The sequence below is a fragment of the Sycon ciliatum genome, chromosome 12 (genome assembly GCF_964019385.1).
Source record: "Sycon ciliatum chromosome 12, ocSycCili1.1, whole genome shotgun sequence".
NCBI classification, from domain to species: domain Eukaryota; kingdom Metazoa; phylum Porifera; class Calcarea; order Leucosolenida; family Sycettidae; genus Sycon; species Sycon ciliatum.
Window position 1 is genome coordinate 14,011,217 of NC_088654.1, and position 27,683 is coordinate 14,038,899.

Sequence of the window (27,683 nt, forward strand, 5' to 3'; positions counted from 1 at the left end):
TATGTAGTGGAGGTACAACTGAAAAACAATGCATTTTACCAATTGTCCAGACCTGTGAGCTGATATGGTTGAAAGTACCTTTTAGCGGCGGTATTTCAGTTATATGCCGCTCGGGAGCGATTGTGCGCTGATGCGGTGTGCTGCGCGGTTAGGAATCGCAACCTCGCTGACGAACATGGTGGAACCTTTCAATGGAGACCTGGATATGACCAAGCAGTTGTTGAAAGTCACCCCATAACCAACTTGATCTGGATTGCTGCCAAGGACATGGCTTCCTGCGGGCGGAACGAACTACTTGATGTAGTGAAGCTGTTGTTTCCAATTGATCCAACCCCTGATGGGACAGCCCCTAGTACTGCTACTGACAAGTCTGACATTGCTCAACGCTACCTCATGAAGAACCTATCCTGCGTGTTCAAGAAGGTGAAGAGCACCCCTTCCAGTAACAACATTAGTATGATCATCGTGTTGGTTGCAATGCTCATTCTCTTGTGCGAAGAAGTGTCGCTGAGAGGATACGGTCATGAACTGCACTGCACTCTAGTTGAGTTCTTTGATCAAGAACTGCATGCTATTGACGTGGTGCACTACAAGCGTTGTCAGCAAAAGTCGACATTCACGAATTTTGGAATTCCACAAATGCTCTCATTGATAACTATTATGTCTATCCTCGCCTGTTTCACTTTGAGCTACATGTATATTATTGGAGATGTACACACACACACAAATACGCACACACACACACACACACACACAAACACACACACACACACACACACATACACACACACACAGGCCATCATCATCATCATCATCATAATACATGACTTTATTCAATAACATTTTTATAACCAGTCAATATTTTTATTATTATTATTTTAAATTTTATCATGCACTGCCGTGTGTGGTCGGTATGCAGTTCTCGTAGGGAGACTGTTCTCGGAGCTGGGTACTATAATTGAAGGTACTGTGCGAGTACTTGCACGCCACTAACTGTGACTTCACTGACAATAGGTTGCACAAGGATCCCGTGATCCTGGACGTTGACAGTGATTCAATCACAAACGGCACCGCAGGTGGTGGGACTGGCGGTGTTGGGAGTGACAGCGGTGCAACTGCCCCGCAGACGTGTGATAGTGCACGAGTTGGATGACATAATTATCATGATGGAGTGAAGATCTGGTGGACATGCAGGCGTTTGCAAAAAAAAAAAAAATGACAATGGCACTCGACATTTGCTGACCGTCATCGATCTTTTCGGTCCCTATGCATGGTGGGTTGTACCGCTCCAGAACAAGACGGGCGCACTTGTCAGAGATGCGTTTCGCAGCATCGTGACCAGCAGCAAGCGCTCACCTCGCAAGCTGTGGGTCGATGAGGGTAAAGAGTTCTACAACGCAACAGTCAAGCAGTGGCTTGCTGACAACGGTATTAGCATGTACAGCACTCATAACGACGGCAAGGGGCGGTGGTTGCAGAGCGATTCAACAGAACGCTCAAACACTTTACAGCAAAATCAACAAATGTCTACATCAAAGTGCTACCCAAAGTCCAAACTTGTACATGAGTACAACACCAGCAAGCACCGTACCGCAGTATTGGTATGAAACCTGCCGAGGCGTCCGAGGAGTGTAATGCTCCGTTTGTACAGGATCACCCCAGCAAAAGTCCAGATGCACGCACAGGGCGGCGACGCTATGCTGTGAACGATGAAGTGAGAATTGCTGTGAGCAAAGCTCATTTCGAAAAAGGGCTACACACCCAATTGGACTGAAGAGGTGTTCGTCGTGAATAGAGTTCTACCCACCCAACCACCCACCTACAACATTCGAGATCTCATGAACGAGCCTATTCAGGGCAGTTTCTACGAACATCGACTGCAGAAAACCAAGGAAAACCAAGTTCCGCGTGGAGAAAGTCCTGCGCAAACGCCCCGGACAGTCTCTGGTCAAGTGGAAAGGCTACCCGGACAAGTTCAACTCCTGGATTGACAACGGACAATTGAGCAAGCTCTAGCTGCCGACAAGAGCAATCTTTCAAGTATTATTATCATCATTATCATCATGAACATCAACATTGTGGAATGGGCCTCTTTTACGGGCAAACAGAATACAATTGACAGTGGCATGGCGAATGATTAGAACACAACACGAAAAAATGAAAACATCAACATTGTCATCAAAATCATCATCATCATCATCATCATCATCATCATAATCATCATCATCATCATGAGAAAAGCCTCTTTTACGGGCAAAGCAAATGTATATCATTACAATATGTAAAGTGAACAGGGGAAATCAACACAAAACCAACCGGAAAATGATGAAACACAAAAGCAGTCAAGGAAGTAAATCAATACAAAAACAAGCAATGAACACAGAGTAATAAAAGGGGAAAAACCAAATAGCATTATATTAAGTTGAGGCCAAAGGCAGCACCCTACTCCGCCTGGCGGCACTGGGCCAGAAATGAGTTCGGCTGTCGCCTCTTGCCGTACGAACCGCGGCAACCGCGGAAGCAGGTGACTGCCCATCGCAGCAAGCAGAAAGACAAACGGGTGCGTAGTATGCCCATTACTAGTGGGTCATCAAAATCATCATCATCATCATCATCATCATCATCATGTGACCAAGCCGCTTTTACGGGCAACAATATTATGAATATAAAACGCAAGGTATTGTAAGAGCAATTTTCTGAAAATAATGTTAAAACACGAAATATTAAAATGCATTATCACACCGTAGCCACTTTTATGGGCAAATTCCAATACAAGGCAATAAGAAAACGAGGATGAAGTTAACCTTTTAACCCAAAGAAAAGACAAAAGATGTCAACAATAGAACTACAAATATAAAAACAAACATCAGGTCATAAAAACTACTTTAAAACATAACGAAATGACAGCAAAGCGTGGAGAATGAGATTGACTTACAAAACAAAAGTAGTCCTACTATGCTTACAAAACAGAATCTACCTACACCACTGAGGAAGAAACATTAAATGATTGCAGTCTCACAAACACCGGCCTCTATCTAACGACCCATCAAACAATAACTCCTGAAATTCTTGACTGACTTTTTCTGGTAGGAGCTACGGCAGCCACGAAAACAGGTCACTGCCCAACGGAGCAAAGTGAATGAGAGCAGGCACCGCAATCGACCCATAACCAGCGAGTAGGCCAAGTCACTGTGTTTATCGACATACTGGGCTGCAAGACACTTGAGAAAGCGGTCTGCCTCCCGGCCACACATGCCATTAGTGGCGAAAACCAACGGGGTGAACGTGCCTCGGTCTATATTCACAACACGCGCTCCGTATTCCCGCTTTTTCATGCCTTCATGCTTTTGGAGATGGCGCTGGACTTCTGGACGCGACAGCAGGTTTGGCTTTGGGTGAGTCATCCGAACATCAAAAAAAGCCTCCTGCTGCGTGGACCAGAAACCCCGCGCCCTCACATCGAGGCGAGCTTCTGATTTCCTGTTGGCTGTACGATGGGGAAGATCCTCCCCATCAAATGGCGCTAGCACCGGCTCCACCTCCACGTCAGGCAATACCTCCGACAGTACACCCGCCAGCAAATCGCGAACATCATTATGGCGTGCGATGGTGTAGCCGCCAGTAGGACAAGCCATTGCATGCTCAGTGGTTAGAGTTGCTCCACAAACACAAGTCTCAGGGAGGCCATCCAGCTCCAAACCGTATCGGAAGCAGAGAGCATCCCGGAAATCAGATTTATTGAGTATGGTTACTGGCTGATTGTATGACGGTTGGGCGGTCAGCCAGCTGGAGGTGCCTTTCTCGCCCGCTGTTTCTAACAGTAGCCGCTGGCACGGAGACAGTCCAGGGCCAATCTCTGCCTGCACACCACGCGAAATCTGGTCCCGCTGTGCTCTCACCTGGCGCAGCCCAGCACGCACCGCAGCAACAGCCTCAGCGACACCACACGGACCACTAGGATTAGTCTCGCCAGGCCCTTCGACGCCTAATCCCACGGCAACAGGCTCCGCACGCAGCGCAGAGAACGATACGGCATCAGGTAGTTGGTCAAGATCAGGCGGAGGCGGAATCTGGTCCCGCTGTGCTCTCACCTGGCGCAGCCCAGCACGCACCGCAGCAACAGCCTCAGCGACACCACACGGACCACTAGGATTAGTCTCGCCAGGCCCTTCGACGCCTAATCCCACGGCAACAGGCTCCGCACGCAGCGCAGAGAACGATACGGCATCAGGTAGTTGGTCAAGATCAGGCGGAGGCGGACCCGCAGGTGGAGGCGACAACGCGCCAGCATAATCAGGCGGAGGCGGTCGCACATGTGGCTGGTCTAGACCAGGCGGAGGCAGCGATGCACGAGCACAGTCAGGCAGAGGCGGTTCCGCAGGCGGAGGCAGTGACACGGCAGCACGGTCAGGCGAAGGCAGTCGCACCGGCGGTTTGTCTAAGCCAGGTAGGGGCCGTCCCACAGGTGGAGGCAGCGACGCACCAGCACAGTCAGGCGGAGGCGGCCGCGGAGGCCGAGGCAGCGACGCATCAGCACAGGCAGGCAAAGGCGATCCAGCAGGCAGAGGCGGTGACATATCATCATCATCATCATCATCATCATCATCATTGGAAACGGCCTCTTGTACGGGCTTGAAACGGTGATAACCGAGATTATGTGCAAAAATCGTGATAGATATTCAGGTAAAATATGACATTTAACAGTTGAATGATTAGTACCAAATAGATATTCAAATGCTGATTATTTTACCAGATAGATATTGAATGACAGATGATGTCACTTTACCAAATAGTTATTTTAAAAAATGTGATGTTATCCATAGTGATATTGTTGAGAGGCATAGCATAAAAATTCACTATGCGGCCAAACGACACTGGGCCACAAAGGAATCCACCCGCCGTCTGTTATAAGACCCTCGGCAACCACGAAAGCACGTAATGGCCCACCTCAAGAGGCAAAACGACAGGCGGGTACGCAACATACCCATGACAACAGGATATTTGAGATCCTGGCTTCTCTCTACAAAGAGAGAGGCAAGAGACTTTAGGAATTGAGTTGTCTCAGGCCCGCTGAAACCATAAGTCGAGAACACCAGTGGGGTGAACGATCCTCGCTCGACATTCACAACGCGGCTGGCATATTGATTCTTTTTTGCCCGTTCATGGGACTTCAGCTGACTCAAGGCTTTTGATCGAGACAACACAGACGCTGCGGGATGGGTAATCCGCACATCAAAAAAAGCGTCTTGTTGCCACGACCAAAAGCCCCGAGCCCGCACGTCAAGACGAGCCTCAGTACTTCTGTTGAGCGAACGCCCTCCTGGTAGATCCTCACCACCGCACGGCAATAATCTAGGCTCGGTCTCGACGTCAACTACACCTGCCTCTCTCAGGAGACCGGCGACAAGGTCTCTCACCTCGTTGTGCCTGGCGATTGTGTACCCACCAGTAGCGCAAGTGAGGGCGTGTGCGGGACTGAGATCCACTCCACACACGCATTTCTCCGGCAGTCCACTCAATCTGTGACCATACCGGATGCATAGAGCGTCCCGGAAATCTGATTTCTTTAAAATTGTTCCATGCTGTCATCATCATCATCATCATCATCATCATGAGAAAAGCCTCTTTTACGGGCAAAGCAAATGTATATCATTACAATATGTAAAGTGAACAGGGGAAATCAACACAAAACCAACCGGAAAATGATGAAACACAAAAGCAGTCAAGGAAGTAAATCAATACAAAAACAAGCAATGAACACAGAGTAATAAAAGGGGAAAAACCAAATAGCATTATATTAAGTTGAGGCCAAAGGCAGCACCCTACTCCGCCTGGCGGCACTGGGCCAGAAATGAGTTCGGCTGTCGCCTCTTGCCGTACGAACCGCGGCAACCGCGGAAGCAGGTGACTGCCCATCGCAGCAAGCAGAAAGACAAACGGGTGCGTAGAATGCCCATTACTAGTGGGTACTTCAGTTCAGTATGGCGCTCAACAAACAGGGAGGCCAATGATTTCAGGAATTGAGTAGTTTCTGGGCCACTAAAGCCGTACGTCGAGAATACAAGTGGCGTGAAGGAGCCGCGCTCCACGTTAACCACACGGCTGGCGTATTGATTTTTCTTGTTTCGCTCGTGAGACTTCAGCTGACTCAGGGCTTGTGATCGAGACAACACAGACGCTGCGGGATGAGTGATCCGCACATCAAAGTAAGCGTCCTGTTGCCACGACCAAAAGCCGCGAGCCCGCACATCCAGACGAGCTTCTGCGCATCGGTTGAGGGAACGACCACCAGGCAAATGCTCACTGCTGCAGGGCAATAGCCGGGGCTCCGTCTCTACGTCCACCACTCCAGCCTCCCTCAGTAGTCCAGCAACCAAGTCCCGCACCTCATTGTGACGGGCAATGGTATAGCCGCCAGTGGCACAGGTAAGTGCATGAGCGGGGCTGAGAGGCACACCACAAACACATGAATCGGGTAGCCCACTCAACCTCCGCCCATAGCGGATGCACAGGGCATCACGGAAGTCGGATTTCTTCAGGATGGTTCCATCTTGCCACCGCGGGGCAACAGTCAACCATGACGATACTCCCTTTTCGGACGCGATTTCAACAAGAAATTGTTGCTCCGAGCTCAAGTCCGCCTTAATGTCTTGTTGCCGGCTGCATAGGCTCCGTATTTTGCTTGTCCGAGTCGAGCGTGCCAGCTGGCATCATCATCATCATCATCATCATCATCATCATCATCATCATCATGCTGACCGTGGTGGAGCGTCTCCCACTCCCACGATGACGGCAACGGAGGTGCAGCCGCGGGAGGTCGCTGGCAACTCAAACCCTGGACCGGATGTGGCTGCTGATGTTGCTGGTGCTGGTACCCCCTTTCAGAGGATGATCGATCAGCGGAAAATCCGACTCCACAAGAAATGGCTCGCGAACAAAGGGGACTGGGCGGCACATCAGGACTTCAAGCGAGCCAGATCTGCATGCTCAAATGCGTACCGCAGAAAACGCAATGAGTACTTCCGCACCCAGTGCAGTGAGAATAACTCTAATCCTCGTCAAATGTGGTCGGTTATCAATCAGGTCACAGGACGAAGCCGTCAACACCAGGAGCCCGCATGCCCTATGGATGCAGTAACCACCGCGTTCCACAAGGTTATCACGGACACCAGCCGGCCGCAAAGTCTCCAGATACCAAGCGGACCACCCCCACAGCAATGTCTCATCTCCTTTCCGCTGGTTACTGTCAGGGAAGTTGAGCGGTTACTACGATCAATCAACACGACCAAGGCCACAGGAAGTGACGACATACCCGGTTTTGTACTGAAACATAGCGCTGATATCCTTGCCCCTTCACTGGTCACACTGTTTAATGCGTCCCTGTCTAGCGGGGAAGTGCCAAGAGGTTTCAAGCTAGCACACGTCACACCCCTGTTCAAGGCCGGAGACCCATCCGTGCCCACAAACTACCGCCCTGTGTCGCTGTTACCCGTGATCTCTAAGCTACTCGAAAAGCTGGTGCAGAAAGCCCTGGTTGACTTCGTCGACCCAGCTCTCCCTAACACCCAGTTTGCATTCCGCCCTGGACACTCGACCGAAGATGCACTGGCACTGCTCTCGGACACCGTCCTCCAAGCAAGAGACAATGGTTCTGTTGTAGCAACATGCCTGTTAGATATGAGTAAAGCCTTTGACAAGGTGAAGCATGCCACCCTCATCCAGGACTTGTTCAGCATCGGTATCTCCGGCACAGCCCTGAAATGGTTTCGCGACTATTTGTCTGGGCGCCATCAACGCGTTCGTATGGGCTCCCGACTGGGCAGAACTGTACCGTGCACTTGTGGTGTGCCGCAGGGCTCTGTACTAGGACCCATGCTGTTCTCCATTATACACTAGAGATGTCCCCTCTGAATCTGCGCCGGCATCATCACTGCAGTTTGCGGACGACATCGCCCTGACATGTGCAAGACGGACAGCGCAAGAGGTGTCTGATGCGCTCAGCTTGGCGGTTACCTCCCTCTCAAGTTGGCTGGACGCTCGTGGTCTTGTACTAAATGCAAAGAAGAGCAATGTATTGGTTTTTACCAGCAGCAGTGGGCAGCAGCCGGACGTGGTTGTACGCTGTCGAAATGATGTCCTTCCGCACACCACCAGCGCGAAATACCTCGGCATCTTGATCGATGAACGAATGGCCTGGCAACCGCAAGTTGACCGGTGCATCTCACGCACTGCTAGGAAGATTGGTAGTCTGTGGCGGGCGCGACGTTGCCTCACTCTAGCTAGTCGAAGAAAGTACTTCCTATCTGTCATCATGCCGGATTTGATATATGGATCGTCCGCCTATGGCTCTGGCTTGACCCACAACCAGCTAAACCGCTTGCAGGTGGCCCAAAACCGCGCAGCAAGGGCGGTGTTCGGACGACCACGATTTACCAGGGCCAGTGACCTCTTGGAGAGGCTCTCTGTTTATCGCGTGGACGAGGTATATCGCCAGAAACTGCTCGTGCTGGTATGGCGGTGCGTTCATAACCGTGCCAGTCCTGCTCTGCAGGCACTGTTTGTCAGCAACTGCGGAGCAACTCGCCTTCAGCGCAGTCTGGGCCTGCAACAACCAATAGCCAGAAGCCGAGCAGGCCAATGCCGACCGGCATCTCGCGGTTGCCTGTTATGGAACCATATACCTGACACGGTGCGAGCCATGGGCAACATCCCAGCATTCCGCCGAGCTGCCATTCCCTACACGTTGTAGACTGCTACACAATTGGTCACACCATGGTATTCAGTACCCACGAACTTTGCAAAGCCGCGCCGATAATATGATAATGTACCGTGGTGCATGCACCGATGGTACCACCACTTCGTAGACTGCCTCCCGTTCATTTCTGTGCTCCTGTCTTTATTCTCGTCAGCTGTGTACATCAGCAGTTCAATTCTGTGCTCCAGTCCTCTTTATTCTCGTGAGCTGTGTACTTGTTTTGCTGTTTGTTTGGTTTATTTGAATTCGCTCAGTAACCGTTTACTTCAGCTATTCTCTCCTCCCTCTTCTGAATTTGACTCTCCGCTGGCCTTCTCTCCTCCCATCCCCTTACATTGTATTGGGCCTCCGCAGCTCCCCCCTCCACGCACACACTACGTTGTCACATAGCACAACTCAACCATTCGCTACCCTGTTATTGAGCACTCCTGCTCGTTTGGTCTCGCGAATCCAAATAAAATCAATCAATCAATCAATCAATCATGAAATGCGTCACAAAAAGCGTGTCGTCCACACCGAAAACCGGGAGCGCGCAAAGGCAGCCAGGAACAAAATAGTGGACACGAGCGATGAGATGACGAAGCGACGAATAGAAGAACACACGGAGAAAGGATCATCCTCATGGCTGAGCGTGCTGCCCCTGGCGGAGCATGGCTTTCGTCTCACCAAGCGTGACTTCCGGGATGCTCTGGCATTGAGATATGCATGGCCGCTAGCCAATACACCGGCAACCTGTGTGTGTGGTGAGCTGTTCTCAGTTGAGCATCAGCTATGTTGCGCCAGGGGCGGCTTCCCGACACTTCGTCATAACGAGATACGTGACCTGCTGGCGAGGGAATTGACTGAAGTCTGCACTGCCGTTTCGACAGAACCAGCGCTGCAACCTCTTTCTGGTGAGAGGTTTCCTCTTCGGTCAACGAACCGCCGAGAGGATGCGCGCCTGGACATAGCCGCTCGAGGGTTTTGGACCCGTGGGGAGGAAGCTTTTTTTGATGTAAGGGTATTTTGCCCAGATGCTCCTTCCTACGGGTCCAGAACCCTTCCTACATTGTACCAGCAGCACGAGCGGCGTAAGTGGAACGAATATGGGCCAAGAGTCACAAATGTAGAAAGAGCCGCTTTCACACCTCTCGTGTTCTCTGTGCATGGTGGTTGTGGGAGGCTGTGCAATGTGTTCCTCAAGAGACTGTGCCAGATGCAGGCCGAGTCATCGGGATCTCACTATTCCCAGGTCATTGGTTTACTCCGCTGTCGGCTGTCTTTTGCTTTGCTGCGTGCTGCTGTGTTGTGCATACGTGGGGCTCGGTCACGGTACCACCATCCGGCGAGATGTTTTCATGATGTCTCGATTGCCGTGGCCGAGTCAGGTCTAGTTTGTTAAGTATCGTGCTGTGTCCTGACTGTGCATGCGGGATTGGTATGGCGCTTACCCTTTTGTTGCTGTTTTGTTGCTTTCATGCCTTTAAGCATGTAATTGTGTTCAATTGTTGTATTTCATGGAAAAACGATCTTTGCGTTGGATTCATTTAAACTATTATTTGTGTAGGGTTCCACTCCTTCAAAAAAAAAAAAAAAAAAAAAAAAAAATCATCATCATCATCATCATCATCATTTGAACAGCCTCTTCTACGGGCAAGCAAAAACGCAATACATCAAAATTCAAATAGAATGAAAAAGAGAGGAAAATGAACACAAAGTGCACTGGAACTCAATATAAAAAGGAACGCAAAGTGCAGTTGAACACAATGAGCATGGGGCATGGGGCCACCAATCGGAGAAGACCGGCTCATGATGGAAAATAAAAGAACAAACATAAGACACCCGTACACATCAACGTGCTCTAACGGTATGGCAGCTTGTTAAAAAGCTGTGGCGCTGGCGCTTGTATGATGCCCGCGAACCACGTATGCAGGTAATACACCACCGGAGCAAACACAGCGACAATACAGATCGAAGTTGTCCCATGACTACAGAATAATGTAACTCAGGATTTTTCTCAACAACAAGCGATACCAAATTTTTCAAAAAACGAGACCCCTCTGGCCCACACATGCCTGAAGTTGAAAAAACTAACGGTGTAAATGATGCTCTCTCTACAATATTTACACGGGCACAATATTCTCTCTTTTTGGCCTGTTCATGGGTCTTCAGCTGACGCAGGACGTCTGTACGCGACAGCAGGCTTGCCTTCGGGTGTGTTACCCGTACATCAAAAAAGGCATCCTGCTGCCGGGTCCAGAAGCCCCGCGCCCTGATATCCAGACGCGCCTCCAAAGACCGGTTCGCAGTTCGATGTGGTAGTGTTTCTCCTTCGAACGGCTTGAGAAGAGGCTCCTTCTCCACATCTGGTAGTATTTCCCGAATAGCTTCTGACAGAATGTCCCGGATCTCGTTATGTCTTGCAATTGGGTAACCACCCGCCGGGCAACTCATGGCATGATCTATTGTCATGTCTTGCCCACAAATACAGGAACTGGACACTCCCTCCAATGACAAACCATATCGAATACAAACAGCATCACGAAAATCCGATTTGTTCAGGATTGAACTGGGCGTTATGAAAGACGGCATGGAGGATAACCAATTTGAAACACCCTTCTCACCAGCCGTTTCCAACAAAAGCTGTTGCGCCGGCGGTAGCATGGGGCGCAACTGTGCCACTCTTTAATACTGTTTCTTTTGCCGCTGCTGACGTGACTGCATCATCATCATCATCATCATCATCATCAACTGTGATTGTATTTCCAGCAATTATATTTAGGTATATTAGAAATAAAAGTCTAGTTATGGGAAACTAGACAAAAAAAAGAAGAAGATTATTCTGTGGTATGTAGAAAACAATAACATCAACATCAATAACTCATTAGAAATAAATTGACATGGTGCAGGGTGTGAATAATTGTGATTGTCAACCACCACCACCACCACCATTACATCACATCACTGTTCAGTCATCCGGCAGTGTGATGCGGTGGTGTCCATGCGCAAGTGTGCTGACACCGTCGGCTAAGAAGTAAGATGTACCGCTTACTGTGGAATGGTGCACAGCTCTGATGACATCTTCCTCTTCCTCTGCACGGAGTAGTTTAACGGAGATCCTTCTTCTTACATTCTCCATTGTCTTCCCAGACACATTGTTCATATTGTTCATAAGTTTGAAGAAGTCCTTGTCAAACTCGTTGACGGCCTTCTTCCGAAGCTCAGTGAGCAGAGCGAGTGAAATCTCTGTATGCTTTAGAAGAGCCCACGCGAATCCAGGCAGGGTGTAGTAGTGTGTCGGATCTAAATCGTACGTGAGCATTGCAGTGCATCTGAATTTCTCAAAAACATCTGCAAGAAGGTGCACATCGGTCTTTAGGTAGAGATCATGGTAGTCACCCCTGAGTTTAACCGACATGTCTAACGCATCAGGTTGCTCCCATGTTTCATGTGTACTTCCAGCAGAAACTCCACTGTGTTTGGAATTAAGACGTCCATTTCCAGTTGAAGAGATGGTTTCACAGGAGATGCACGTTGCTCGTACGCGCTGAACGTGGGAAAACGCGATCTCCCCTCTTCCACTTGAGATGGTGAAGCAGACGTTGTTACATCCACTTCGCTTTGGCCAGGGTTTCAAAATGGCTTTTTTGAGGCGTCACTGACATCATTGATATCGATGTGACGACAGGCTACTATCGAATAGGAGGCACGATAGTGCAATAGCATAGTTGAGGCTTTTGTACAAAACAGGATTTCTTCAGAGAATGTAGCGTTTCTTGCAGGGGGGTGAAGGTTGAAGTGAGCTGAGAGGAAGTCACCAATGTTTGTTTTCTTCAGAAAACTAATTAGATGTCTGTCGACGCCTAGGAGACGCTGTCGAGATTGATAGCATCTTTTTTCTGGCATGCATCGCTTTGTTTTGAAAATCATGCTCCGGTGCGTCCATTTATCACGGCCTCGGTCACGTGATTGCAACAATCATCACCTGCAGGAGAGCCCTTTGGCTGTCGAACGTAATTGATGAGCGCGTCGAATTGATCACACAGGTCCATGCTGTTCAGGAAATGGCGTCTGTGCGTCGTCTACATCCGTCTATAGACTATAATGCGGAGCTGACGAGTGCCTATCGAAAAACTCCAATACGGCAATAGAGGAGATTATTACTGACCAATCGAATCTAAATCTGCAGAATATGGTAGATTTCCTCTACGACTCGAATCTCGTCAAGGGCTTTTACAACGTGCCAAAAAACAACTGTCACATGTTTTGCCACCGCTCTGTTCAACGAACTTGCAGCTACCCAATACGTCGATCACATCGAACTTCAACGTTCCAAACCCATCAACTCGGAACATGCAATTGAATGAGAACTCGACCCCTTTCACACAAACATTTAACACAGATATGTTGGTTTTAAACTTTTTATTATAAACACAGGAGCTCCGCCTGGGCTTGCGCCATCTTCGTCACGCTGTTAATGGGCAACACCCCGTAGAAGTTGATAAGCCTCTGAAGGTAGTTGTTGATGTGTCGGGACGTTGTAACGTGATCCTTCATTGCCCCAAGATCAATCCACTCGTCATCGCTGCATGGGGGAAAAAGATAAAACAAGATGTATAAGATCTCCTGTATTTCAAATAAAGATAATTGTATAACAGATCACTTACCAGCTACATTTATAAACCGGCTGACGACCAGCCTCCAGGTTCTTCCGATGTCCTTTTGATTTGACGTGGTCAACGAACGGCTGGAGGCCGGTCGTAGTCTTAAGACATAAGTCACAGCTGAATTGCATCTTTGTTTTGAAGAAGAAGAAGAAGACGATCTTCAGGCAGGAGTTGAATGGGACTCATCAAGGCGGCTCCAATCACTTTTATCCCCATCCAGTTGTTTGATGCTCGTTGGTTGAAGGGTAGTCTGGCAATACCTAGAATATTCCAGAATATCATAATTCAATTTCAAAAAAACCATCCCAGACAGTCAATCTTACTAACACCACACCCACCACTTTAAAAGAAATGCTTATGTCGCCGATAGGCACTTCAAACACCACTTCACATTTCAAGTGGCCACTTAATTAGCCCACCTCCACCACCTCCACGACAACAAGACGGACAACAACAACATCAACAGAATGAAACCCTACAAGTCTACAAGGAATGTATGGTAAAAAGAAGAGAGGTGAGGGCTGACAACACCGTTCACGTGACGGCGATTACAACAAAAACATACACCTATCAGAACGGGGAGCAATACACAGACGTGTCAATGTATCAAGGAATAGACAATGTAATATAAAGACCACCTATGTGTGTCTTTTTGCATCTACAAGTATGTACAGTGAAACCTCGTTAAGAAGAACACTGATACGACAAACTTTCGCTTTAGAAGAACACACTGTTAGCGGAACACTCCCGGAGACTCAAGCAAACACAGAACTGGTGCTCACTGAATTCCCATTTGGAAAAATGTGGATGCCGGTACCATGTGCCACTTGGGTTATACATTCTAGTTGGATACCCTGCAGATGCTGCAGAGCGCGGGACAAAGGAGATACGCTACTGGATGTCACACTGTCAAACACCCAGGAAGAACAAGTGCACGCTGTCATTCACTTCCAACCCACTCCATGCCAATCAAGCCGTACTGAGAATGGACAATACCATCACAGGCGTGTACAGAAACTACAACATTTATGATTCATTCCGTTTTCTTTACCAAGTGTATTGATAAATTATAATAAAACATTTTTAATGAATAACGTCATGTATTATGATGATGATGATTTGAGTGTGTGTGTGTGTGTGTGTGTGTGTGTGTGTGTGTGTGTGTGTGTGTGTGTGTGTCTACATGTCAAATAATATAGCTCAAAGTGAGGGAGGCAAGGATAGACATAATAGTAATCAATGTGAGCATTTGTGGAATTCCACAATTCGTGAATGTTGACTGAGTTTGCTGACAACGCTTGTAGTGCACCACGTCAATAGCATGCAGTTCTTGATCGAAGAACTCAACTAGAGTGCAGTGCAGCTCATGATCGTATCCTCTCAGCGACACTTCTTCACACAAGAGAATGAGCAGTGCAACCAACACGATGATCATACTAATGTTGTTACTGGAAGAGGTGCTCTTCACCTTCTTGAACACGCAGGATAGGTTCTTCATGAGGTGGCGTTGAGCAATGTCCGACTTGCCAGTAGCAGTACTAGGCGTACTTCCATCAGGGGTTGGATCAACTGGAAACAGCAGCTTCACTACATCAAGTAGTTCTTTCCGCCCGCAGCAAGCCATGTCCTTGGCAGCAATCCAGATCAAGTTGGTTATGGGGTGACTTTCAACAACTGCTTGATCATATCCATGGTCTCCATTGAAAGGTTCCACCAGGTTTGTCAGCGAGGTTGCGATTCCTAACCGCGCAGCACAACGCATCAGCGCACCCATTGTACAATGGCCGTCCTCACCATGATCTTTCAAAATAGACCACATGTTCATGATCTTGTTGTTGTTGTTGTTGTTGTTGTTGTTGTTGTTGTTCTTCTTCTTCTTCTTCTTCTTCTTCTTCACCAAAGTAATAGCAAGGATGAAGACAACAACAACAATTACTTGTGACTTGGCAAGGATGCTTTGCGAAATGATGGAAAATTAAGATGTCAGGGGTTTTATACAGCGGCAACGGTACCCTTCATCATCATCTTCCTCGCCCTACACATGGCACTTGAGAAACGGTACAGCGCACATTTCGTCTCCGCAGGAATTAATTCCACACGAGGTTCACAGCACCCGTAAGATTGGATTAGTCTTTGCATCAGTTCCTTCTCCTCAGAATTAAACTCTCGGATATTCTGCTTAAACTTCTTCAGCTGAAAAGGGGTAAGAGGTTTTGTACGGATTAGAAGTTGGCGGAGCCAGGCTTTCGAAAATTGCTGCGGTTTGCAACTCATTAGCTTGCTGGATCGTGCCCACGCCACATGGCTCTTTGGAAGATATGGCTGAAGCTTCTGGCAAATCTCGTCGTGCTCAGCACAGATGCATGTCAGAGCTATGGCATAGTTCAGGCTCTTGTAGCCACTCTCCTTCTTCATGTACTGCAACGGTTCCAGCACACCGTGAAGGTTCAGCAGGACACCGGTCTTCTGCATGAAGCGTACCAGATGTCTGTCGACGGCAGTCAATCGCTCCCGAGCCGCATATAGCCGTGGGAGAATGCATCTCTCTGTAAAATTCACCTCCGGCAACAGCACGCTATCAAGAACAAGTCCGCATACAGTACACACAAAGTGCCCCTCGTTCACAACTTGATGATTATGAAAACATTTGTCAATGTTTGGACTAGGAGGAGGGGCATCAGGACAAGGGTCATCGTCATGCTCAACGACGGCGCGTTGACGCTCCTTGTACGCACGCAGTATTTCAAATTGCTCTTCAATATCCATGATGCTAACTGATCACATTTTCCAGTAAACGCTGCATCATATATCAATCCTGGGAATACCTAGAAGTTTCCAGAACACATTCCCAGACAGTGACTCTTATTAACAACCACACCCACCACTTTAAAAGCAATTATGACGCCGAGAGGCACTTCAAACACCACTTAGTCATTAATCCAATTAAATATGACACCTGGCCCACTTCAAAACCACTTCAGATCTCAAGTGGCCACTTCATTACCACTTATCCAATTAAAAGGTCAAGTGGCCACTTAATTAACAACCGCAAAGTTCAAGTACCCATTCATAAGGTCAAGTGGGTTCAACCCTTGTCCCAGGACCCGCTCGGTCACTACTACTACAGTCTCTCTCCAGTGCTTTTCACCATTTACCTGGAGGCTGCTCTCCGGGACCTACGACAGGAGCTGCCATCTCGCCCTGCTGTGGACAATGACCTGCCGCTGGATATCGCATACGCGGACGATGTTGATTTTGTGAGCCGGGATGAGACGTTTCTCAGTGAAGTTGAACAACAAGCTCCAGCAGTTCTTGCGAGATGGAACCTGAACGTTAATCCCTCCAAGACAGAGCATACCACCGTCGCCCGATTTCCCGATAGGAACCAAGAAATTGCCCTATCAAAAATTTAATAATAATAATAATAATACTTTAAAACGAAGGTAAGTTATGGGTCGCAAATATCCACGCAAACACACATCCAGTCATAATAAGGCACTTGTCATAAGTATCCGAACGTTTTCGGTCCCTTCTCATCAAGTTGTGTTCCGCTTGATGCGCGCGATTGTCGTCCTCGCCGTGGTCGTCCTCCAAAATGTGCTGTCCAGTCCATCGGAGGATCTTCCTCTTCCCGTGAAGATGTGACTGCATGCCCGTCCTCCTCTGCGTGTGTAGGACACGGGCCAGCTGAGAACAGCATAAAAGATGGTGAAAGACCCACACGTAAACCACCGAAACTGACAAAGGATCTGTCGGCGTCGGAAAGGGTGACGAGAAGCCAAGTGAAAGTACGGACTGATGAGGACGAACGTACAACGACAACGGAAGTGACAACAACAGTCAATATTCGAAAACGTGGTAGACCGCGAAAACTAACCTCAATATCGGACACCGGACAAGTTGGAGTAAGAAGCTCAATAGAAATCCGCAATGGAGGAGACGTAACGGAAAGGACACCGGGTATCGCGCACCCAACGGTTAGTGTCAAGAAACGTGGAAGGCCGCGGAAACGCGAAGAGACAGATAGTGGTGATGCCACGAAGAGGCGAGATGACGGGACATTGGAGGAGACAACACCCAATGGAGCTAAGAATCGCACTTCGTCAATCAAGCAACATCTGTCAGCCCGTACCAATTGTCGTGAGTTGTACAGTGATAATGTTTTCTCAATATTGTCACGTGGTAGATGTGCGTTACATTTGGCTGTGTTAGAAGCTTTGTATATCCGTAAGTTAGATCCTGAACTTTGCGTACAGAAAGAAAATGTGTTGTCGCTACAATTGTTTGGTGTTACTCCTCGTCGAGGTGGTAACAATGTAACTTAATTTGCTCACTATGTTGTTGTCACTATTATTATTTTCCTTCGAGTTTTGTGTCGTGCTAAACTTGATAATTTTCCACCTTGTCACGAGTGTTGTTATCTAATTATCTTTACGCTATATAAGTTTTAGTCTTTCCAGCTTGAGCCATTCCCTGTATAATCCTTGATGAGAAGGGACCGAAAACGTTCGGATACTTATGACAAGTGCCTTATTATGACTGGATGTGTGTTTGCGTGGATATTTGCGATCCATAACTTACCTTCGTTTTAAAGTATTATCCGCCTCCGACCTCCTTTAAAAAATAATAATAATAATATTAATAATGATGTGCATGCATGGACGGGTACATGTCCTGTAGGCCATACATGTACATGTATGGTTCCCTGATGCCAATATGACACTGTACATGCTTCGAATCAGGGAGTCGTAAAATACCAATATTTTTACGACTCCCTGCTTCGAATGAATTTGGCAGCCATCTTGTTGCCATGGCAACGGGTGAATAATTAATTATTTTCGCACATTGGGTGATTTTTTGAATTTTTTTAGATTTTTTTCAAATCTATCCATTTTTGAGAATAACATCATTCCCCCAAAAAATCGAGTTTTACATCCACATCTTTCCAATATTTTTTCGAATAATAGGGACCTTTCGCACCCCGCGTACGGATACGAAACGAATGCTGATTCGTCACCTGGGTTCGAGGATTCGTCAGAGTCCCTGCGGAGAACTCGTTTTCACGAATGGAAGCCTCTTCATTCGTGGCACGCTCCGAATCCGTCAGGTACACATTTATTTGGGTAGGTACACATGTTTTGCAAGGTACACATTTTTCCCTTGATTCCATGATCCATGCACGTGTGCGTGTAAAAACCCGTACGCCAAGCTACCGGCGCCCGCGGCCGTATTCGTAGTTGCCATGCACATTTGCATGACGACTTGCGAAACCTGAAATCTGTTTTCAACGAAACGATTACGAGCCGAATCAAACTTTCGTTTCGCATTCGTTTCGTAGCAAATGCGAAAGGTCCCTAATGTCAGCCCTCACCAACGCTGTACAAAGCGTCACTGGCCCGTTTCTCAACGGTCGCGCAAATCGACCAATCAGCGTACAGCTAATGTACCAAAATTCTCAAACTTACCGTAATTCCTTGGTTCATACGGTGTAGTTTCCAAAGATTTTTTATGGGCCAACGTCTTCTTTCGATAGATACCAACAGATCGTCCGCTTCGAATTTTTCGATTTGATTGCCGTTTGGCCGAAAATTACCTCCGAAACCGGCCTCCACTCGTTTCACTTCAAGGCTTTCCAGGTGGACGGCATCGCAATTCGGAAGCGGAGAAAGGATAGCCAGTGAAAAAAGAAAAACAACGACGTATTGGTTGTCGAAATCGACCAAGAAATGAATTCAATAGACCTGTTTCCGTGCTGCGCCCTCGCGGCCCGCGCGAGTGCGAAAGGGATTCTTTCTCGACAAAACAAACAACTACTAGTACGCGCAGTACACTGACATCACTGCACTGGCTGTATATACCTTAGGAATATCCTGTTCATTTCCAAGGCATGATTGTCGCTAGTGGGAGAACTCAGCCACCTGAAGCTTTCATAAAGGAAGAAGTAGTAGGTGAATGAGTTCGCCAGAAAATGGAACGACAAGAAAATAGATACTGTTGCTTTCCGGGGCGCTCATGAGACGACGGCAAGATAGGACTGAAACGATCGACAGTCTGCCTCGACGCAAAATAAACTCTTCTAGGAGGAGCTCGACGTGCTGTAGAGTTTGCAGTATTCTGCTGGAAGAAGACAAGAGAACTAAACTCAGACTACAGCGTGGAGCTGAAGCACGAGCGAAGCAAAACCTGAAGCAAAAGCTGAGATTAGTTCGAAGAAATGGGGAAACACAGGAAAATGAGTGGGCGACATGATCTTTAGCTCGTGAGCTCGAAGCTCGCACTGAGACACGCGGTGGGCACGTGCGCCTACGGGTAGCGCGGCCAGCCACCATGTTTTCAAAATGGAGGTCGACGCTTTTGAAATCCGTGTAGACGATGGTGAGGGCTGAATGTGGAAAAGCCTACCAATGATGCGCCAGTGACTCACATGATACGTCATGCAAACTTTTCTTCTTCCCCCGGGGGATTCCCTTTTGGATAGAGTAGTTTCAAAACTTTCGAATCAATCGAAAGTCAAAGAGCAAAAAGTGGAAAAGTGAGTGTTCAGAATACCAACTACTGGTACTTCACCCAGGCTGGGAGTTTCTCCTGCTGCAGAAGTAATATTCTCCGCGGAATCAGCTACACTTCTGTCGTTGTGCTCGTGCTAATTGGTAGATTTTCAGGCGACAGTCTAATCACTTCACACAGCTCCAGGTAAAGTTGAAAGAAGGACGTATGTGACACCTGATTTTAGTTAGTGGATTGAACCAATTATTCATTTTGCTGATTCACTTAGTATCCTGGTACTTCCGTCAAAAGCTAACAGACCACTCGTTCCTACTGATTGGACTGCGAAGTTTCAAATTAGTCAAGAAATCTTTCTGACCTGTTCGGATTAAGATTTGTTTGGGAAAGAGTCTAGTTATCGGTGCACGTGTACTTGTGGAAACCTAGTAGTGCCTGCGCATCGCAACACTGGGCTGGCAATGGCCTCTGCCGATGGCATAGCGGCCTGTCCGCCGACATTGCCCTCTAAGAAAGATGGCCGCGTACCCGTCTGGTTCTGGGACCGCGGCTCAGACTGGTGTCCGTACGAGCCAGCGGCGAGTCAGCTTCTGGAGGCAGCCCACGCCAACTCTAAAACAGCATCATCATCATCAGCAGCAGCAGTAGCAGGCGCATCCTCAGCAGCTGCCTCTGCCCCTGTTCAGCCAGCGGTGACCTTTGGACAATCTTGTCCCGGTCTTCTCGGCTATGAGGTGGACGTTCTGGCCATGGTGCAGCGAAACTTAGCCACAGGTGAGTTTTAAAACGAAGACGAACTCAATCAACAGCGCAGAAAGGCAGGTTCACCACCCCTGTATGACAACTTCCCCCATGTCTAACCCCCAAGACGAAATGAATACTGTAGTAGTCATACTGGCCAAAGTCACAGTAAAAAAAACACAAAAAAACCAAAAAAAAACCAGCACAACAGCAATACCAGAGGGATAAAACCAAACAAAGGGTTCAACGTATGTTGCGAGGCGAGTGCGTCACGAGTCAGTTGAGCATTCACCTCTTCATTTCCATGCTGTGTACACGTTCGTCACCCGCTCCCGCTCGCATTGCACTCGCCCCGCGGCCCGAGATGCAACGGCTGCTGCAAGTGATACTGTGGCGGCGTTGTACTCTGCGCCAGGCAGGAGCGAAACGCAACGTTTGGAGTACTCGCACTCGTGTATGTAAGTGTATGTGTGCGTGCGTCTGTGGGTGGGCGTTGGTGTGTATGTGTATGGGCATGTGGAAGTATGCATGCACGTATGCGTGCACGTACAATGCCCTTGTTTGCTTGAACGCTGTGCATGCAGCTGTGTGTGTGTGTGTGTGTGTGTGTGTGTGTGTGTGTGTGTGTGGCTACGTAGCAGAGGAGGCTTTGCGGGCATAAGTGCCAGCTAGGCGATGACGACCAGCCGCCGGCCCCTGCCCCTGCTCCTCTTGTTGTTCCGGGTGTAACTTGCACAACCTGCCAGCGTTCGTTTAAATCGGCTGCGGGTCTCAAGCGTCACCGTTGTGGAACCTGTCCAAAGCGCCCCACTATGGCTGAACGCCAGCATTTCAAGTTTCACTGCCAAGTTTGCCACAACCGACGGTTCCGGAGGCGGCAAGATCTGGATCGCCACTTGGAGCATTGCCTTCCTCCCCCCCCCCTAACCTCTCTGACAGTACCTCCCATTTGGGAGCGGCGTGGCCAATTTCTGGCAGCTGTCAATAGTAGTAGTAGTAGTAGTAGTAGTGTGTGTGTGTGTGTGTGTGTGTGTGTGTGTGTGTGTGTGTGTGTGTGTGTGTGTGTGTGTGTGTGTGTGTGTGTGTGTGTGCGTGTGTGTGTGCACTAAAAGTCATGTCTCCTCGGCGCCTTGTGTTTTCAGGTACCGCTCGTCAAGTGAAGCGCCGGCTGTGTCGTCAGACCTCAACACTGGTACAGGGCATACACTGGGAGTTCCAGGAATATGGCACCTGGGTTGCCTATTCTAAAGCTGCAGCTAAAGTCTTAGAGGCAGCCACCTCCAGAGGCGAGGTTAGTAATGTATTGCACTATAGTCCATTAAACGAATCAGGGCCCATATGTTTTTCACAGTGTCACTTCATTCTTGTTCAAGATCGTGATGTCAATGACGTATATATAGGTCAGAAAAAGTTAACGTGATAGATGAAGTGGATACGGTGAAAACTGATTGAGATATGTGCAAAGAGGATTGTTTTAGGCAAATGTATCAGGGGCCCCGATTTGGCGAATGGACTGAAGTAACTATAGATGTATGCTGCAATCGTGGCTGTGTGACGCTCGGTTGTCCGACCCTCGGCCATCTGCTAGTCGGCTATCTGGCACAATACATGCTTGTGTTTGTGTGTACGTGTGCACTCGTGTGTGCACATGCTCAGACTTCAGTACAGCTGCCGGCACAGCCCAATGGCCAGTCGTACAAGATTGATATGAACGCCATGCACCAGACGAATCTGTCCACGGGATTCCAGCGGGCTGTCAGACGGAGGTATGCACAACCATGTGTGCTGTCTAGGCCTTAGCGTTGCCTGCTCCCGTGTTTATTGCCCGCTTCATTATTCTTTCCCTACTGGCCAAGGTTACCAATAATATTTTCAAAACGAAAAGTTTTTGTTTGGGGGCGGGTGGGTTTGATGGAGTTTCGTTTTGAAAATAATTATTGAATGCGGATGGAGAATGCCCAGTTACTTCTGGGTGTCGAAAATTGACATCAATATTTTATTGGAATTCGTTTTACCTGCAGAAAAGGTGGGTGGGTGGGTGGGGGCTGAAAAATACTAAAACTTTTCGTTTCGGAAAAACAATCGGTAACCCCGGACGGCCCCTTAGAAAGAAAAAAGGGGAGGGGGGGGGGGGGTTGTCACGTGACAATCACTCTATTCAGTTGCTATTCACGATCTGCGCTGAATTGCAAGTAAAACTATAGCGTTTCGGGTCAGCCACCCAGTCTTGCTGGCCTTATTTTTATTCTTTTTTAATTAAATTAGTCGATAGCATGTATTAAATTGGGCAAATTTTCCTGTTTGTTCCTCGACACTAGATAATACAAACAAACGGATGTCGCAATAGATTGTTTATGGCTCGCCTGCAACACAGTCGGGCGGATTTCTCCACATCCGTAAGACCGTCCCCACCATCAAGGATCAAGGCGCGTTAAGCACTTTCTGTGTGTGTGTGTGAGTGTGTGTGCATGAAATGAATTAATAAATGCTCGGTATATAAGCCGCAGGGCTGGTTTTGGTCTGAGTTTGCATGAAAAAGTGCAGGTCTGGGCTCGGAAAATACGGTACATCGAATCCCGACATGTTTTAGGAGTATTTGTGTCTGGTATTTCTTTTTTGTGTTTTGCAGGCGAGGTCCATCGTATATACCGCAAGGCAGCAATGCTGGGGTAGCATCGGCCACAACGAGACCTTCATCAACTGCAGGTACGTGTATGCGTGTGTGTGTGTGTGTGGGTGCGTGCGTGTGTGTGCGTGTGTGTGTGTGTGTGTGTGTGTGTGTGTGTGTGTGTGTGTGTGTGTGTGTGTATTACCTTCACTGGGGCAGGGGTAATTGCAGTTGGATCCCTGGACGGATACCCTGATGCCGTCAATCCTTTTTCTGCACCTTGTCCTCACCCACTTACTGAGGTGTGGTGAGCTCATAAGTGGGATCATTGTCAAGTCCACCAAGAGTTTTGGGGATTTCAGGGGGTGTCAGCCGTTGGGCGGTTCAATAGCCAATTGAGTCATCTTTCCAAGATTCCTTTTGAGTCTCTCTCCTCTCTCCCAGGGAGACCCACGTGACCAGTTTTGGCAGTGAGCAACAAGTACAAGTGTGCGTGTACCTGCGTGTGCATGCATGTGTGCGTGCGTGTGTGTGTGTGTGTGTGTGTGTGTGTGTGTGTGTGTGTGTGTGTGTCTCATATGGTGCAGTGGTATGTGCAGTCGATTTCCAATCGAGAGGTTGTGGGTTCAATTCCCGACGATTATGGTCGCACACGTCTTTCTTCTCTTTCTTGTTCTCTTCCTGACTTTTCTTTCATTCTCCTGGGTGGTTACCAACAGCCAGTGTATGCCGGAGTATGTGGTGTGGTGTGTGTGTGTAGAAAAAAGAAGAAGAAAAAAATGGAAAAATGAAAAATAAGGATTCACTGGCCAGAAAAAGTCACTTCAATCAGCTGTGTGGTGGATACCAGGCTAAAAATAGTGGCGGTCAATTCATCAGCCTTGCAAGCTGTTGAATGGTGTAATCCCAGCACAAGTTGCTATAGTTGCTATGTCTAACATAGCTGTTCGCTATCATCGCTTCCGCGATGGGCAGGTCTGAGGTCTGAGGTGTGTGTGTGTGTGTGTGTGTGTGTATGTGTGTGTGTGTGTGTGTGTGTGTGTGTGTGTGTGTCATGTATGGATGCATGTCGGCTTGCACAACTGCTTTGGAATTTTTCCTACCATTTGTAGGACAAACCTGATAATCAGTGGTAACCTACTTTCGCTGCATACTACGATACTGTCTAAGTACAAATTTTCGTTTGGGATTAACTTTCGCTATTTTCGTTAGGGGAAAGATTTCGTGAACGAAAATTTGTACTTACACAGTAGGAAGTTTATGACTTATGCGCATTGTTTTCTGTGGCAGGTTTGCCAGCAAAGAAACATTCTGGACATACATCTGCACCAGCAATGCCAGTCTCAACTGCGAGTGTGGCAGTGGCTACATCAGCTACAGTGTCAGAAGTCGCTGCAACACCATCGTCATCGCACGCTGCAGGTGTGTTTCGCTGTGTGTGTGCGTCTATACTGGTTACCCCAGCAAGTCTAGAGTGTGCATAGGTAACTGTCTTGGCCGTTTTATGCCGATGTACTCTGTGTGACGTAGACCAGGTGTGCATTGGTGGTCGATTTACATGGCTTCGCAGGTTGTGTGGATTAGACAGTTATCTGGCGCTTGTCTTGATCTGTTTCAATCAGAATCAGATCCGCGATCGTTGAAAATCTGTGGGTGCAGATCCAGTGCATTTGCAGATTTGCGTGCTTCTCTTGCGACGGGCGTATACATGGTGACATGGTGTGTGCGTGCGCGCGCGCGTGTGTGCGTGTGAAGAAGAGCCCAGTAAATTCTCTGACATGGCACACACCTGGCCTCATTGTTTTTGTAGTTCGGCGACAGTACCCTTTCCGTTGGCCACTTCAAGTTTGAGCTGACCCCGTCTGTGGCCAGTCATGTAGCTATGCATGCTTTCATTTGCTGTTGCTGCTATGGATCCTGCTGATGCTGCTAATACTGTTGCTGCTGTTGCTTGGGATGCTGTTGCTGCTATGGATCTTGCTGATGCTGCTAATACTGTTGCAGCTGCTAATGCTGTTGCTGCTGTTGCTTGGGATGCTGTTGCCGCCATGGATCTTGCTGATGCTGCTAATACTGTTGCAGCTGCTAATGCTGTTGCTGCTGTTGCTTGGGATGCTGTTCCTGCCATGGATCCTGCTGTTCCTGCCATGGATCCTGCTGATTCTGCTGCTGCTGCTGCTGCTGCTGCTGCTGCTGCTGTTGTTGCTGTGCAATCTTCTTTGATATGCCTGTGTTCAGAGAAACGCTGACGTTCTTTGTTCTTGGTTCCTGGCACTATGTCATGTTGTGCGTTTGTTGTGTTGTTCTGCAGCAGCAGCTTCTGTTGATCTAGGGTTTTGCAGTGCTGTGGCCGTGGAAGAGAATAGCACCGAGGTACCGTCTCTTTAGATTGTATTCTCTGTTATTCCTTGTGTGTGGGGGATGAAGGGCGGGGGGGGAGGCAGAAAAACCCCACGTCGAATAGCCGTGAAGTGTAGACCCGGCTGAATAGTGGCGGTCAATATTCTTCAGCCTTGCAAGCTGTTGAATGGTGCAGTCGCAGCACAAGTTGCTATGGCTTCTGCGGTGGCATCGCTATCATTGCCTTCCGTGATGGGCGTCACAAGGTCATGGGTGTGGGGAAGGGTTGGTGAATGTGGACGTGGATGGGGGAGGGGGATTATGGATGGTGAGCTTGTGTGCACCAGGCCAGGAGTGTGTTGACTTTTGAGAGTTTTATGTAGGTTTGTGGTCTACTACACACATACTTATGCACACACATACGCACACACGTATGCATATGCACACACACACACACACACACCACACACACACACACACACACACACACACACACACACACACACTACTACAGCATGACTGCCCATTGGGCAATGTCACTCCCGGAAGGGGCCAGAGTTTGGAGGGCACCGTCATTGGCAGGACTTCTGGTGCCTCGTCAAATCTTGCTGTCGTCGGAAACGCTTCGGGCAATGCATGCAGATCAGCGGCAGTGATTCCCTATCGGCTGCAGCAAGATGTTTTCCACGGTTGCAGTTATGGCGGTTAAAACCAGCCCGGGACTTGAAGCAGCGATTGCAGCGTTGACAATGCTGAAAACAGCAACTAGCGAGAGACGCCGTCAATGCCGTATCTGCATGTTCAGGGAGTGCAGGCTCGCAGCGATGAACTGCAAGCCCACCCTTACTTCGGAACCATCGGCAGCAACTGACGCACTGTGCTGAACCACGCTGTTGGTGGACGGGAAGTTGGCGCTCAGCCAAGCACTTGTACCGTGCCTTGTCTTGAGGACGAGAGAAAGCCCGGTTGCAAGATGAGCAGAGTACGGATTTCTCTACTGCCCGAGGAGGCTGAAAAACCAGAACCTGCTCTCGCCAAGCTGACCGGTCTTGTACACACGCACACACACACACACACACACACACACACACACACACACACTACTACTACTACTACTGTAGCTTGGTTGCCACAAGGGCCACACCACTCCGAAAGGAGCCAGAGTCATTGTCAGGAGCAGAAACGGAGATGACGACTCAGGTCACTCTGTCGACGGAACTGACGGTTGCAGCGAGAACAGCGAACACCATACGACGCTCTATCAGACCTGGTTGTACGATGGCCACGGTCGCACTTGTGACGTCTGAAACCAGGCACTGACTTGAACTGCCGATTGCATGTCACACACAAGAGAGAAGCTGGGACGTTGAGCGGAATAGGTGATGCCGGCGCGGACGCTTCCGATGGTTCCAGGGGCAAACAACGATGCACACGCAAGCCACCACGAGAGTGAAACCACCTCCTGCATGTACCACACTGCACAGCACCACGCTGTTCCTGGATGGGGAGACTTCGTTCTGCGCTACACTTGTGTCGTGCTTTGTCACCTACACAAGAGATTGTGGTCAGTACTGCACTCTGCACCGCGAATCACATGGGTGTCCACAACATACTGCATTTGACTTACACGGACAAGTACATAATCAATACAATGCCAACGTTGGGATCCCGGGTGCCGCCACGTAGCCAGATGTATCATCCTCTTCCGGAAATGGGTGTTGCAGATGGTCAGGTTATTGCGTAACGAGAAATCCAACAACTCCATCCCAGCATCATTGCGCTCACCAATGCAAAAGCCTCCATGGACATCCCGCCACGAACCAGAAGACTGAGGCTCAACAGCAGAACCCACACGTGCATTGAAGTCTCCAAGGACGATCAAATGATCTGAGAGAGGAACAGCCATGATAGCCTGCTGCAAATCTGCATAGAATGCGTCCTTCACTGATCGACTGGCCCGGAACGTGGGTGCATAACAAACAACCAGATGTACCCACACAGAGGATCTCTCAGCAGGGCACTGCCGCTGGGTGCCAGTACACACACACACACACACACACACACACACACACACACACACACACACACA

General features: G+C 48.6%; 1 protein-coding gene and 1 long non-coding RNA gene across 2 annotated transcripts in view; one reads left to right on the top strand and one right to left on the bottom strand.

Annotated features, from left to right (window-relative positions):
* Positions 1–13,141: 13,141 nt before the first annotated feature.
* On the bottom strand, positions 13,142–14,021 carry LOC135828626 (uncharacterized). Its single transcript, XR_010555732.1, has 2 exons — positions 13,402–14,021; positions 13,142–13,319 (listed from the first exon to the last, which is right to left on the bottom strand). It is a non-coding gene; the product is annotated as an uncharacterized LOC135828626 (long non-coding RNA).
* Positions 14,022–19,907: 5,886 nt separating this feature from the next.
* LOC135828009 (probable E3 ubiquitin-protein ligase DTX2) overlaps positions 19,908–27,683 on the top strand; it is a 14,822-nt gene continuing 7,046 nt past the window's right edge. The window contains exons 1-6 of the mRNA XM_065340446.1: positions 19,908–20,679; positions 21,789–21,937; positions 22,303–22,412; positions 23,276–23,352; positions 24,545–24,676; positions 25,566–25,627. Coding sequence (XP_065196518.1) covers positions 20,367–20,679; positions 21,789–21,937; positions 22,303–22,412; positions 23,276–23,352; positions 24,545–24,676; positions 25,566–25,627 — 843 coding nt within the window. The 5' untranslated portion in view covers positions 19,908–20,366. The remainder of the gene's footprint in view (positions 20,680–21,788; positions 21,938–22,302; positions 22,413–23,275; positions 23,353–24,544; positions 24,677–25,565; positions 25,628–27,683) is intronic.